Here is a 15,488-nt window from a genome sequence, read left to right as displayed (position 1 = left end):
CGAATAGGAGCGTGGTTAAGCGGAAAATACACTGGTATCTCAAGTGAAGCTCCAGAGAGTTGAAATAAGCCCATTACACTTTAAGATCTAGAAACTAGAAATGCAACAACCAAATTACTGTTGACATACTCTATATACATATACCAATTAGAGGCGTGGCAAATCGGAAAATGGATCTGTTAGCGTTTGGGCCGTGAATGAGCATTCTGCAATCGGTAACGTCCGGCTGCAACGTTCATATATTTTTTTTTGTTAAATAAAAAGAAAAAGTAAAATTTGTTGAAAACTTAACTGAACACGAATAACAACAAACACATCGACAGATAATATTATTGTACTTATACGTATGGGACACACATTGACAACAGCGATAAGAGAAATAAACTTGGAATTTGTGGCAACTATTTTGTGGAACATAATTTGTATGCAATTGAAAATCAACAACAAAATATTCACAAATTTTGTATGTTTTTTTCGTTTTGTTTTTGTTTTTAAATAAGTGAAAATTGGATTTTTTTCAATCAACAATTTCTAACTTACCACACAAAATTTTGTTTCAGTTTTTAAGTAACATTTTTGGTTTTCTTTCTTTTGGTTTATATAAATAATACGTTTTTTTTTTAATGTTTGTCAAGTGAATATTTTATATATGTATATAATTTGGTTTGCTGTTTTTGTTTTTTTTTTTTTTTTTTTTGTAAATCGTTTAACATTCTGTTTTTTTTATTTGTTTTTTTTTTTTTTTTTTTTTGCCGTTATGTGGACAATTTTGTTTGTTGTTGTTTTGTTTTGTTTATATATTTTATTTTTAGTTTTTGAATTTAGCGTTTATCCATTCAATCTTCTGCAAGATGATTTGAGAACAAATTAAGAAATACATGAAGAAAAATAAATGCTTGTTAAATGTATTCAATACATAATTCATATTGTGTGTTAAGTACTAAGAATTTGCATAGCTTTTTATAGATCTTTCGATGTGTTCTGTGTGTGTGGGAGGTGTTTTTGTGTCAAAGAGGGAAACACGATTCAATTTTGACATCAAATTTTGTTTGTCATATTTTTTTAAATGAAATTTGGCCGAAATATTTGGAAAGAATATGTTAAGATAAAAAAATTATAAATAACAAAATTTATAATCATAAACAAATTTAAAAAGGCGAAATTTTAGGAAATTTAATGAATTGCAATTGAATAAAAAGCACAAGATTGCAAAGAGTATTTCAATAATAAGAATCTGTATCATTTTGGTCATACTCAACTTGTTCGAAATTGATTTGTGGCTAGTTCATATTTTATTAATATCTTGTTAGTTGTTATGAATATATATATTTATATTGATCATAGGTACTTAAAGTGGGCAATTATTGAATTTGATTGGTTTAGTATTTTGTATGCTAGTTAGAAAGGAATGGCAACAACAGATTAGACTAGACTTGAGTTGTCTCTTGTGTTATATATGTTTTTTATCATTTATATATGTACGTATATATCTGTTGATCTATATATTATTTATAATACTTTATTATCCATAAGATGCCATAGGTTTTGCATATTCATTTTTTTGTTTTATGTTTTTATTGTTGTTGTTGTTGTTGCTTTCATTTCAATTGATATTTATTATTTATTGGATTAATAATTAAATGCCAGAGCTTTGGATTGTTGTTAGTTAGTATTTCGACAATAAAGAAAACGATTTGACAATAATTGAATTCATACAAAAGAAAGAAACAGAGCAGAGGAGAAAAAAGAGAATTGTTTGGTTTTTACACTTTGTTTTGTACACACATTTCTTGGTTTGTTTGTTTGTTAAGAGTTGAAATTTGTTTTTGTGTTCTCATAAAAATTTCTATTTGATTAAAGTTAGTTTATGTATGATTAAATGATAATTAAAGTTCGTACAGCCAAACAGTTCAAATGTGGCAAGGGCAAAAGGCAAAAGAAAACCGAAATAAAAGGAAAGAAATCGGAAATATATATTTATTATATAGTATAGTTATGACACGACGCAATGGGGCATGATAGACTAGAGACATGAGTCAAATATGCAGTTACGGACATGGAAAGTTCGGCTCGTTAATCAATTGAATTTAATTATTGGAACATTGCACTTGAAGCTCAGTTGAATGTGAATGTATGGATGTGCCCTTCGAAATTCATAAACTACAAACATTTCCTTCAGCCGTTGCGTCTCTTGTGTTGTCATCTATAACTATAAAATTGTATGAGCTATGAGAAATGCCACGATTTGAAGCGCTAATCGTTGCCTCCTTTACTGTGTATGCATGTGTATGTATATATGCATGTATGTATATATGTGTGTATGTATATTTATGCGGCAGCCAATGAAATTTATGCAAGGACAAACTTCAAGGGCGTTGCATAAAGAAAAACAAAACAGAAAATGTATGTACAAAATGTTTAAAATAAATAAGTCGCAAATTGAAATTAAGTTTGCTTTAAAATTATAAAAAAAAAATATTAATTTTAATTTATTATTTAATATTTTAGTCACTCGAAACGGACTTGATAACACATTTTTCAATTCATTTTATGCCTTTCCAAGCAGCTAAAGTTTAGCAATAATACAAATCATTTTTTGTTCTATTGTCAAATTATCAGAAACTAAATGTTATAGAACTTTACAGTTATTGTCAGTCTTCGCAAGTAATTCTCCAATACAGGCTTGCAGCCCAAATAAATATACAAAACTTGTGACATCTTCGAGATAATGATTAAAGTCCCAAATTCTTATGTACAACCAAATAGTAAAATGTTACCCAATAATAATTAGAATGGAACTTAATCAAATTATAGATAGCTATGGCAAGCTAAGACCTCTTACCATCGGTGCTGGCGAGCGCCTGTTGGGTCAGGCTATCGATGCCCAGCTTGCGCATGCCGTCTTGGATTTCGGCCAAATCGGTATCATTTGATGTTTGGAATTCGTCCGAAACGAACTCGGACTCGGAGATTTTTTGGGTCAAATCATGCTCAAGCTCTTTGGCGGCCTTCAAATCAATGACAGGCTTCGGTTGGTCAGAGACAGCGGCTATCGCTGTGGGGCTGTCGCCGCCTGTCGTAGTCTTGACAGGGTTGACAGTGGGATTAATATTTTGTTTATCTGGCAATTGCTTAGCTGCTTTCGAGCATTTCAATTCATTACAGTCGAGTTTGATTGATTTTTTGGTTTTGTAATTTTGTATTTAAAACAACCAAAAAATATACATGAAAATAAAAAAATAAAATAAAAATATAAATAAATTTAATAACAAATAAAGAAAAATTAGGAAAGAAAGAGAGTAAAACTGAGCTGGTTTGATACTTGATATTTGATACTTGATTATTGATCTTGGGAGCTGAGCGCACGACGAGGTGAATCGGTGAAAATGAGTAACGAAATCGAATCCTTAGCACAGGCGACAGACAGGCCGGTGCAGTTGAAGGACAATTACAAATTATAACCGAACCGAAAGGATATCAAAATCAATGGAACAGAACTCAAACTTAAGGTTCAGATAGCATACTATATAGGCGGTGTGTAGTACAGATACTAGCCGAAAGTTAAAACGAGAGCTAATTCGAAATGAAAAGAGAACAGGCGCGTGTGTGAAAAGAAACGTTTACTAAATCATAAGTGGAAACATAGACTTAGACAGAGAAAGAGAGAGAGTTAGAGAGAGAGAGATAGAGATAGCGAGAGCGAGAGACAGTATAATAGGAGATTGACAGAGTTAATTCACAGAGCGCGCGAACAGCGAGTATTTGTATGTTTGTGTAGGTGAGAGAAAGAGAGTTTGGTAGAGAAAGTTACTGAAGAGGAAAGCGCAAGAAAATCAAAAACTTGCGCATGTTTATCGCTTCGGTGCAAGCGCTTGATTGTGATCTGTTCTTTGGTCTTTGGTGTGATAGCTGATGGGCAATAAACCATGATGAACTTACCATCTTCACCGCTGGAAGCCTGGCCCACGCCATCGGCGCCCAAAGTGCCCAGCTCGGCGGCCTGAATGATTAGCGAGACTCGATAGAAGTAATTCCGCCAGAAGTTCTCCTCAGTGATGCTGTGCAAGGATATATGGGTGTGAATCTTTAGGATTAGCGTGGATCATGGCCGCGCGCACTTACATCTTGGGCACCAACTCGAAGCGCATCGTTTCGAGCGCTTTGTCCTCGGCCATAATGGCTATGGCAGTGGGATATGCAGTGTCATAGCTAAAGTCAAAGTCAACGCCGGCTGGCGGTGCGCGCACAAAGTTGCGACGATCCTGTGACAAGCCCAAGATTTCCTCCTTGATCTTTGCCTCGTTGGCATGGCCGATCCAGGGGGCAGCACCGTTGCCCGCACCGCCCTGGCCCTTAATGAATGCCTCCTGCTCCTTGTTGAACGACTCGAGTATGGTCTAAATGAGCGAAATGGGGAGAATCACAAAAAATATCATATAGAATATGCGGCTTTAGAATTTCACGCATTTTTACTCACATTATCCTTGACCGTCTCCTTGATCTTGCTGCCAGCCTTGCTGATGGCCGATGACAAGAAGGAGCCAAAGTGCTTGGCCTGCTGTGTTACTTTCGTGGTAACTGTGGAAGCGATAATCGGTTCGATTAGTTCATTGAATATGATGCGAATGAAGTAAAGTTGAAGTAAAAGTGATGCCAACTAATTAATGCAGTCAACCAAAATCGCTAGGCTACAAACTAAACAGTATTGGGAGATCGGAATATTATCAGCTAGGGGTGTATAAATAGGTGGGTGCTAGAAGTATGTGGAGCATATCAACTACGGGTTGTATTGTTAGCTAGTTAGTAACCTGTCACCGCTTTCTATAAATTTAGTTCGCATTTCGATTTGGCAAATTGCAATTGAAGTTCACTTTTTGCTTGTTTTCAAGTTGACTTTAATTTGACTTTTTATCAGTATTGATGTTTTTGTTACCAATCAAACTGTGACACGTACTTTTCAATTCATCGCCCTTACCCTGTCCAATTTGACCCTCGTCGCCAGTGGGCGTGCCGCCGCCCGATGCTGGATGCGAATCAGCACCCTCTGTAGCGCTGTAATTAGAAATTGCGTCAGCGTGCAACACAAAGAGATAGAAAGAGAAAACAGAAAGGGAGAGAGAGAGATAGAAAATAAGCTTGCGTCAGATTTATGTTTGTGAAATTTGGGTACATTTATATAGAAGTATTGTATCTATATACAGTTTATCTGGTGTGGTTATTGCAGTTGAACTCGTGCAGCATGCGACATGCCAAATAAGAAAATCAAATTAGACATTGTCCAATTGGATTCCGTTAAGCAAATAATATAAAAAACATAAAAGGCGTGCAAATTAAGTTGGGAGCTTGTAACTAGAGAGAGTAACTAAACCTTATCATAGACTAAATTAATCAATTCTAAATCATATTTTCATTTTAATTAATAATATTTCAATGAATTAATGCTAATTAGTCAAGTTCATTTGAGGATGCAACCAAGGGGACAATTACGTTAAATTTACGCTGACGATTCATTATTATACCCTGCAGCTATTGTGAACGGGGTATAGAGCTTTACTGCTCAGAGTGTCCTGTTATAAACAGAGCCCTTTCATTATTCAGAAGCATTTCATTCAGGGAATGTCTTAATTGGGCATTACCAAGGAGAGCACAGCCTTATCTGATTTTTATACCCTGAACCCATTGAAAATGGGAAATCAGGGTATAATGGTTTTGTGAAAAAGTATGTAACGGGCAGAAGGAGGCGTGGCAGACCCCACAAAGTATATATATTCTTGATCAGCGCGACAAGCTGAGTCGATATAGCCCTGTCCGTCTGTCCGTCCGTCCGTCCGTCCGTCCGTCCGTCCGTCCGTATGAGTGCGTCGATCTCAGAAGTTACAAAAGCTAGAGAGCTGAAATTTTGCATGCATACTCGTGTGTACCATACGCAGTACGAGTTTGCTTTATTTTTTCGATAAATCGTCCGATAACTTTTTTATCGAGAATAATCGAAAAATTGATTTTGTTTTTTTAACCTAATTTAAACACTTCTAGACCTGGAGTCTTCAAATTTGCGTTGTATATAAAGTTAATCGATACAAAGATTTTGTAATTTACAGATTTTGGATACCACGCCCCCTTTTCTCCCAATTTGTAAAAAACGCATTTCAAGTACTAGAGACTTGTGCTTTGGAATGTACACACATATTCACCATATGATTACACTCTAAAAGTTTCATTAAGATCGTATGTCTACAAAAGAAATTATTCAACAAATAAATTCTCATAATATTGCCCACACTGCAGCGCAGCCCAAGCGCAGTCGCTGCTTACTGCGCAGTTAGCAGAGCGCAGGCTTATGCATGCGTGTGGATGCATGTGTATGTATGTGTGCATAAAATAAGTCCAGAATGATTAGAATATCAGCTTGGAGGGTTCAGGGTATCTCCTAGTCGAGCAGTCTCGACTGGAGCCTTCTTACTTGTTTTGTATACTCTGACAAAGACATTTCTCAGGCTTTGTGTGTGAATGGCGACTAATTGATAATGCGTTGCCCGAAATTCATTCAATTTGTAAATTGCGTTGATGGGGCAATGAGGATGGGCAGAGAGGAGATAAATTACGGCTACCTCTTAATTATGTAAATTGAAAGCAATCAGCGTAATTGTCTAATTGCATTCAAAGCTATATTTAACACTAACTCTATTTCGTATATTAATTTAGTCTATGATTTTGTGAGCCTGCGACAATTACTATTTGTTTCCATAATCACATCACGTTTATGTATATTTACACGTTTGATTTTAGTTTCTTTTAAGGACAATTAATATTTAAATTTTTTATGAAGATTGCGAGGCGAATGCAATGTGAGAAGATAGTTTAAATGAATGTCGAATGATTGATGCAAACCGAAAGAAGGAATGAAAACCAAATCAATTGATACAACAAATGCATGAAACTTAACTCAGGAGACCAGAAAGAGAGAGATAGAGAGAGAGAGACAGAGGACACTAAGACATGCACTAAAATAGAGCTCGGTTTAGTTTCTTGAGTTTCCCGTTGTTCGTTTTGTGACTTTAAGGTCAATTAGAAAGAACTCTAGCATAATTAGAGAGTGTATTTGGAAGAAGCTGCAGAGCCGCAGAGCTGAAGGAAATGATATAGTCGCTACACACATTTAAGATCAGATGAGAAAAATATAGTGAAAACATAGTGAAAATGATTACTGAGACAGGATGAGCTACACATCGACATTGAGAAATTAGGATGGAATAAAAAACATTGGAAACTAATATCAAATCAAATGATAACAACTATTAACAACAATTAGTTTTTAGTTAGTTTTATCTACTGCGTAGCCACAAGGATATGTCCAGATTAATTGGTGTGAGTTTTGCTTAAATCCTTGAGGTGGTTTGATGGGCCGCTCAATAATGATGGAATCTGATACTTGAACATTTCTTTCTGTACTAATCGCTATATATAATAAAACATATTGATTGAATTTTTAAAATAACGCGTTACGAAATGAAAATGTGAAATGAATCAAAGTGTGAAATCAACTAATGATGGTCTTTGGTTAATGTTGTATGGGGCGTGTCTTCTTACAGCATGAATCCAAAATTATATGATTATTTAACTTGATTATGAGTTTTATGGAATTCGTTATTTATGTTGCCGTATTTTAAATTATATTATTGTACTGCCTTTATCCATAATTGTGTCCCCTTACAAAATGACGAATTTGCAGAGTATTATAAAAAACTTACCTTAATCGATTGATTGATAAAAGTGTGAAAAACTAATTCACATTTTGTAAAGGGACAAAATTCAGTTTGATAATCGACTTTTAGGCACTTTGTTGGTTATATTTAAATTCCATATTGGATATTTGGTATACATACAAAAACGTTTAAAAGAGTTATATAGTATGTAATTGTCTGTACAGTATAAAGAGTATGGTTTAAGGCAAAGTTTTAAGAGTCAAACTAAATTTAGCAGAAGAGTTTTGAATAAAAGAAATTGAGCAAAAGTTGGAACAAAAAACGATAGAATCTGTTTTAAAGTGAATAAAAGTATTTTGTTTTCTTTTCTTATTAACTTTTTAGCTAAATTATTGTAGAAGAAAAATTGGTGAATAGTGAAAGGCAAAACTAAACGACAGTAGTCATAGGGCATATTTAGGGTAACTGGTGTTTAAAATGTATATATATATATATATAAATATGTTATTATTAGTTGTATCTTATTGTGTTGCCACTTTAGTGGGCGTATCAGCGCAAAGGCTTGGGCGGGAGCTGTATAATTAATTTTGGTTTCGTTTCAAAATTCAAAGTTTCGTCTTCATTCATTCCGCAGGATGAAACAAAACAGAAAAAAGAATATCCCGACGAACAATAGCCGTCACGTGAGTAAAATTCCAACAAAAGGTGCGCCAATCGTTTCAAAAAGGTGCACAAGAACTTAAGCAACAAATAAAAATAAATAAAAAACTTACGAAAAAAGAAAACGAAAAAACTTGTATATATAGGATAAAAGAAAACTAAGTAACAAACGCGCTTTTATATATGACTTTTGCTTTACTGCCGCTGTTTGTATCGCATATAATTCCGTCATTCTTAAGCATGGGCCCATACCTAATATACCTCGACTTGTCGTCATCATCGCCTCCACTCACAGTACCCGCAGCCGCGGCATCTGCAGCGCCCTCGCCGCCCTCTGCTCCGTCGGCGGCGCCGCTCTTGCGTAGTCCAGGAATCGATGGTATCGATGGCATCGCTGGCATCGATGGCATCGACGGCATGGCCATGGCCGGCATCGACGGTATCGAAGCATTGCCCAACCAGCCCTTGGCACTGCCCAGCCAGCCGCTAGAAATAAGAAAACAGAACAGAAATGGCATGAGCATAAGTTAGTCAACAGGATTCTTGCACCATAATCAATCTTGGCTGTAAATTGACGACGCTCAATGCTCGGCTGCTCATAAGCAGACTCGATAATATCTATATATTCTATCTATAGCATCTCAATCAATGAGCAGGCGCTCATCAGCTTGGCAAAGCCTACTGCACAAAACCCACTTCACACAAGCACGCACTCAACTACAGGGTGTTGCAGGGCACAGGAAGCAATGAATCGGAGCTGAATAAACACTGTATTAGTTAAGGCTATATAATATTATAATAATATCATATATACAACATTAATATAATATAATTAGTAATAGCACTCAGATTGTCCATCCTCAGCTCACACACAGACACCCTGTACGATATTTTCTCTTCCTTTCTAGTCTTATTATTATTATTTTTTTGCTGCGCCAAAAGGTTTGCGATTTATTGTAGATTCTTTGTTTTATGGCTCATATAGTCGCTGTCATAAATAAAATGAAAGCTCATGTAATCATTTAATACACTCAACATGAAAAACGAGAGAGTAAAATGACAGATGAAAAGAAGAAAACCAAAACTTGTAAAAAGCATTGCCTTTGCATTAAACTTCACATGGCTTACGATTGACTCGTTTTTTTTTTTTGGTCGCACATTCATAATCATCCGAAAAACAAATATTCATAAAAAATTAACTAAAACCGAACAACAAAAGGAAAAACAACAAATGGACGCTACTGAAGACTATTGTGCTATTTGCCTCTGCCGCAAGCATCGCATTGTGAGCACTCCATGCAAGCATACATTCTGCAAGCGCTGTCTCAAGAAAGTCTACGATGTCTGTCCCACCAAGGTCTGTCCACTGTGTCGAGCTCCATTCGAGTATTACATTGTGAGTATATGTGAACAATGACAATGGTCTCTGGAAAACTTGCTAATTGGCCATTTTCGGCAACTTGTTCTATCTCCCTTCTCCCTCTACGTCTTTCTCAGCGTGAACGTGGCTCTGGCATTAAAATCGTATTCCTGGCATAGATCCCTACATATCCAAGTAATCGATGTTGGTCTATTTTGTTTAGTTACTTAAATTTTTCTGTTCTTATATTTAAAATGACCAATCTATATATATTTTTTCGAATTTTGGTTTCACCTTGTTAAAACAATGTTCAAGTTAAGTTCTTGTATGAGCGCGAGGCACTATTCTGAAGCCTTACAAGATCTGAATACAGGAACTTGAAACATAAAAACGAATATTTAATTTTTTAAAATATAAAATTCAAATTAATCTAAGCAGATTGCATTTTACTCTTTGGCTGAACTCACTAAACGAAATCACTTGACTCAGATTCATCAATGCCGCGGAGCGACTCTTCAATTCTATCTATTCAAGCAACAAGCAGCACAAGCACAAACCATGTAGGGCGATGGATGGAACTCGATTCAATTCAATTCAATTCAATTCGATTCGATTTGATTCGATTCTAGGGAACATGCAATGCCAAAGCGAAGGTATTGAATGCTTTGCCAGCGGCAATACAAAGGGAAAGAATTGTCGAATTGCCGTTTTGCCACGCCACAAGCGTATCGCATGCTAAGTATTGATGATGACGAAGCTGATGATGATGATTATGATGATAAGGACACGTTAGACCAGTGAAGGCTAAAGCATATGCAATAAAAATTGACAAGCAATGGAATATTACAGGCTAGCTGGCATTCCTTTTCATTGTACTCTATGGACGCATTGACAGGGCAAGGGGATGCAGAGAGAAGGAGAAGCATTGCAATTACAATGGATATAGATATACACACACATACACATGGGATCAACGGGGAAAGAGCTCAGCGAAGCGACAAGGACTCAATGCATACGAACAAAAAGTGACCATAAATTGACGCAAGTTAATTTCATTTCATTGCAATATTTATTGAGTTACACTTCGTGCAGCACCTATGGATGACATACAATAAATGGAATTATTAAATGCATATATACTACACGAATAAGCCATGTCGTGCTCAATTAGCCAACAGAGTTCAAGTCGGGGCTTATCTCTTGCAGCTGCGCAGCTTTGCAGCTTTGCAGCTCTGTTGCTGATAAGCCCTATAACTATCATTAGCATTCGCCATCTTAGCCAAGTGGCCAAGTGGCTGCCTCCACTGCCTCTTTTTGATGTGATTTATGCGTTTTGGGGGGCGCGATGCTTTTACGCAATTTTGTTCGCCTGACAGGCGGCAACCGTGTTTATTTATGGCCCGCCTAGGACTATACAGCATTCGCATAATACTGCCCAGAGTCTGATAAGTGGCATACTTAAAGTCAGAGAGCTGGGCAGCGCCATCCAGGCATGTCGTGAATTTAAGTATATTAAATCAGACCTTTAGACTCTGCCCCTAAGAATATAGAATAATAAATTTCTCTTGACTTCAGACTCAGCATTGATACTGCAAAAATAAACCCCTATATATAATTTTGATTAGCCATTTTAAATAATAATATACTTTTGAAATTTAAGCAACACTGTTTAAAGATTTTTAATATTAATTATTTTTAAACTTACTAAAATTTTTTAATTGAAAAAACAATTTTAAAAAATATAATTTATATTGAATACTTGTATGTTTTTCAATTAATTTAAGCAAAAATAATATAATAAATATACACCTATAATATGAATTTACATCTATATAAAAACTTTTAAATAATTATTGTCCAAAAATTGTAATTTTTAAATAAAATTTAATTAAATATGTTCATATTATTGTTGATAATGAGTTCTACGTATATATTTGAAGACAAAGAAATTCCAATCTTCATTTCATTCCTACTCAACATTTTGTGGTCTGAGGACCTTAGAGAATTATTTTTGATGGAGCTTTCATCATGTGCAATATTTGTCAGTCCATGTTGAGAGAATATTTCACGCTATATGCGTTGAGCCATTCATATTGATGTGGTTTTTCGTTCGTTTTTTTTTTTTCTCTTTTTTTCAGTCGAATTGCAGAGAAAAGTTTTAATTATAAAAGTTTGGCGCAGTTGCCGTTCTGCAGAAAAATAAGTCCTGCCGCAGGACTCTGCACATTGAATTACACGCACACATGCAGACAGGCAGGCTAGGAATTTAGACAGCAATAATTTCATATAAAGCTAAAGAATCCTTTCAGGCCAAGAAGTTAAAGCAAATTTAAATATATTCTCATTTTTGCATTTAATTAAGTTAGTATAAGCAAATCTGCAAATCAAATAAGTCAGCTTCACCTAGTCAAGAACTGAATGTTTATTTAGCATGTAGTTTGCTGAAGAAAGATTTTTAAATATATTTTAATTTTTAAGTTTATTTACCATTTTATTTATTATTCCTATTAACTCAGTAAAAACTACAGTTTTAATTCCTACTTTGCTGAAAATAGGTTGACTAATTCTATTGACCTGAATCTGAATAACTAATGCATATACATAGTAAACAAAGAAATAACTAATTATTCCTATTCATTTGTGTTTGCTGTCTGCAGCTCGATGCAGCTCTGAATCCAAGTCCCTGCGAATGCATTTAACAAGCAGAAGGAGGCATATTCCAGCCCATTTACATTTTATATATATAGCCCTGAACAAGAGGAGGGGTTGCATCTATCATCTATTGCAGCCTATCTATCTATATGCATGTCTGTAATACAGAATCTGTATGTATTGAAAGTAACAATGCATTAAACTGCAGCAACAGTATAGAGTAGCAACAATTAGAGTACTCTTACTAGTCTGAATTTCTTTTTATTCTATGCCAAGCGTTTTCTCTGTTCTGAGTTTACTAAGGTATATAAGTTGCTTATATTATTACATACAGGCTATAAAAATTCTACCAAAAAATACAGGGAATTTTAAACATCATTTATATTTTTTTATGTACATTATAATATATTCTGCAGAATTATAAATATTTTAGTTGCACAGCAATAGCTAACCTCTGTTAAATATAAATTTGCTTTATTTGATGGTTTATAAATATTCAACGCTAATAAAGCACAAAAATAACTAATTGAAAAAATAAATATATTATTCATTTAAAATGTTTATTCTTATTTTTCTGGTAACTCATAAAAACCAAATGTTTATCAAATGGCTTACTGACAAGTATTCCATTTGCATTCAAACGTTATTATTATTATAGTTTGTCGATGAACTTTCACCCAACAAGTTTCTCTCCCCAAATTGAGTTTTCATTGTTGCGTGAACTTTGCAGTTAAGCCAACTAACGTAATTCCCTTGTTGCTGGCTTTATGCTCCAGAGCATCGTTCTCTTTATGCCAAGAAGAATAAAGACTTTTGACCTTAAATTTCCCGCAATGAGAGAAAATATGCAATTAAATATAAAAATAAATTTGATTTTTTTTACAAGTTCATGACAAAGCAAGGGATAACAGAATAGGCAACAGCACAACAATAACAACAATGGCAAGAACATTCAACCAACACACAAATCGCACTTATGCAAATTGAAGTGAGGACGGCGAGGGGCAAAGCTAAGGACAACAGCTGCAATATGCAACTGCAGTGCGGAGAATTGCAAATGTGGCACACTGTGCGGAGGATATGTCAATGTGACATATCAAATTGCCCGACTCTACACAAGGCAGCAGCGCCCCCCATAGCCGCCCCTCGCGCCAGTTGATGCGCAAATTGCATTCGCCAACGTAGATGGCTTTTTCCCTCTGTTCTTTATTTTTAGTCGATCTGCCTGATTGCTTATCGCCATTTTATGGCTTCGCGGTGACAAAAAACACAAATGGCAATTGCCTCAATAGGTGGATAGACGATAACAGCGCGAGCGGATTTTAACTAGCCGAGCTTGCTCCACTGGCTGGGCTGTAAGTGCGCTTTTTAATTGAGTCTGTGTCGAGTGTCAAGCGTGAGTTTGCACTTTAATTGGATTACTTCGTCGAACCGAGATTGCGCTAGCTCTGATTTCAAAGCTGCCGAGACACGCAATTTTAAAGTAAGCTCGAAAGTTTCTGAGGGCGAAGCATCAGCCCTGCCTGGCAACGCCCCCACGTTGCTACGGTAAGCCTCTGATGGATCCACGTGCGCAAACAAGCCCACCCACGCCTACACACACTCGCACATACGCACACACACACATACGGCCAGCATATTAAGGATAATGGTAAGGGAAATTTATTGCATTCGCACAGAAAAATAACGCTAAATGCGTATAAAAGCTAAATAAAATCATGTTGTACGGCAACCAAGCAGGTGGTATGATGCTGACGCACAATGCTTAGGGCTCAGCAGGCAGCGCTGGCATCGCGAGGGTGGTCAGAGCAGTTAGCAACAGCTACAGTTACACATTGAATGCATATTCAGATTTAATTTGGAATTCTGCTAGCTAAAATTTTATATCATAACTAATTGTTTTTTAATTTTGAATGAATTACGAACAAAAAATTAAAAAAATACAAATTAAAACAAGTAAGAAAGCTCTAGTCGAGACTGCTCGACTACGAGATCCCCTGAACCCTTGGAGCAATAGATATTTCAATACTTTTTCGCGACTTTCAGCTTACACAAGAAACACGCACACACACACACACACACGTACGCAAACACAGGCATACATACACACACACGCATACAGACACACATACACACACACACGCATACATACACAAACGCATACACACACACACATACACACACACATACACAAACACATACACACACAAGCAACCATGCATAAACACGCATGGGCTGCAGTGTGCGCTTACTATGAGAACTTAATTGTTTAATAACTTTTTTTTACTTTTATGGTTATAACACGAATATGCATGTAATTGCCAAAGCACAAGTCTCTAGTATTTGAAATACGCTTTTTACAAAAGTGAGGGTGAGGGGGTGAATTTAGAGGTGGGGGGTAAATTTTAACAAAAACCGAAATTGTATAAATTGCATATAAGCATACATTAAAAATTTGGAGACTCTAGCCATAAAGGTGTAGAAGATATAATTTTATAACTGGGTTTCGATAAGGGTTTTTATCGATAAAAAAATATCGAGATGAGTTATCGATTTTTAATGATAAACTTGATATGCGCGCTGTAATTACGGACATTTAAAAAAAAATTTGAAGTCTCTAGCTCTTATATCTTCTGAAATCGACGCGTTCATACATACGGACAGACGGACAGACGGACAGACAGACGGACAGGGCCAAATCAACTCAGCTCGTCACCCTGATCAAGAATATATATACTTTGTGGGGTCTGCCACGCCTCCTTCTCCCTGTTACATACATTTCAACAAAACCATTATACCCTGATTTCCCATTGAAAATGGGTTCAGGGTATAAAAATATTCATTATTTTGTTCAAAAATACTAGACTGAGACGCATAAACGAATAAACCCAAGCTAATTTTAACCAAATGTATGACATTTCTATTTATATTTCATATTTCATCGTGAATACTTTAAAATTCAATAAATAAGTTGTAAAATTATATATTACGTAATATATTGTTAGGTATGTCTATTGTTTCCAACACAGCAAGATAAACTTAATACATAATTTAATAAATAAAATCCCAGCATGACAGAAACAAATTATAAAAAATGTTGTATTTTGTTTTGT

General features: G+C 35.6%; 2 protein-coding genes across 9 annotated transcripts in view; one reads left to right on the top strand and one right to left on the bottom strand.

Moving 5' to 3' along the window:
• Positions 1-15,488, bottom strand: part of LOC6573583 (synapse-associated protein of 47 kDa) — a 37,453-nt gene that overhangs the window by 2,361 nt on the left and 19,604 nt on the right. For 2 of the 8 annotated variants that reach the window (XM_001999615.4, XM_015166998.3), the window contains 6 exons: positions 8,616-8,849; positions 4,955-5,052; positions 4,478-4,578; positions 4,123-4,397; positions 3,940-4,058; positions 2,843-3,136 (listed from right to left, as the gene is read on the bottom strand). In XM_001999615.4, the coding sequence (XP_001999651.1) occupies positions 2,843-3,136; positions 3,940-4,058; positions 4,123-4,397; positions 4,478-4,578; positions 4,955-5,052; positions 8,616-8,849 (1,121 nt within the window). Of the gene's footprint in view, positions 1-776; positions 845-1,259; positions 1,650-2,842; positions 3,140-3,939; positions 4,059-4,122; positions 4,398-4,477; positions 4,579-4,954; positions 5,053-8,615; positions 8,850-15,488 lie in introns of those variants that run through there. The other 6 variants (XR_004364928.2, XR_004364930.2, XR_004364929.2 and 3 more) reach the window with 6 other exon arrangements.
• On the top strand, positions 9,487-10,157 carry LOC26528195 (E3 ubiquitin-protein ligase RNF166). Its single transcript, XM_015167006.3, has 2 exons — positions 9,487-9,759; positions 9,861-10,157. The coding sequence occupies exons 1-2, from the start codon at positions 9,595-9,597 to the stop codon at positions 9,900-9,902; spliced, it is 207 nt and encodes a 68-aa protein (XP_015022492.1). The 5' UTR covers positions 9,487-9,594; the 3' UTR covers positions 9,903-10,157.

Source organism: Drosophila mojavensis, unplaced genomic scaffold (assembly GCF_018153725.1).
Source record: "Drosophila mojavensis isolate 15081-1352.22 unplaced genomic scaffold, ASM1815372v1 contig_16, whole genome shotgun sequence".
In the NCBI taxonomy this organism is placed as follows: domain Eukaryota; kingdom Metazoa; phylum Arthropoda; class Insecta; order Diptera; family Drosophilidae; genus Drosophila; species Drosophila mojavensis.
Note: the sequence above shows the minus strand (reverse complement) of the source record. Positions and strands in the feature narration are given on the sequence as shown.

What these genes read in the sequence shown, in the direction of transcription:
- LOC26528195 (XM_015167006.3), top strand. Translation starts at nt 9,595, where the DNA reads ATGGACGCTACTGAAGACTATTGTGCTATTTGCCTCTGCCGCAAGCAT. An exon ending in CTCCATTCGAGTATTACATT is followed by an intron (nt 9,760 to 9,860) that starts GTGAGTATATGT and finishes CGTCTTTCTCAG; the next exon opens with CGTGAACGTGGCTCTGGCAT.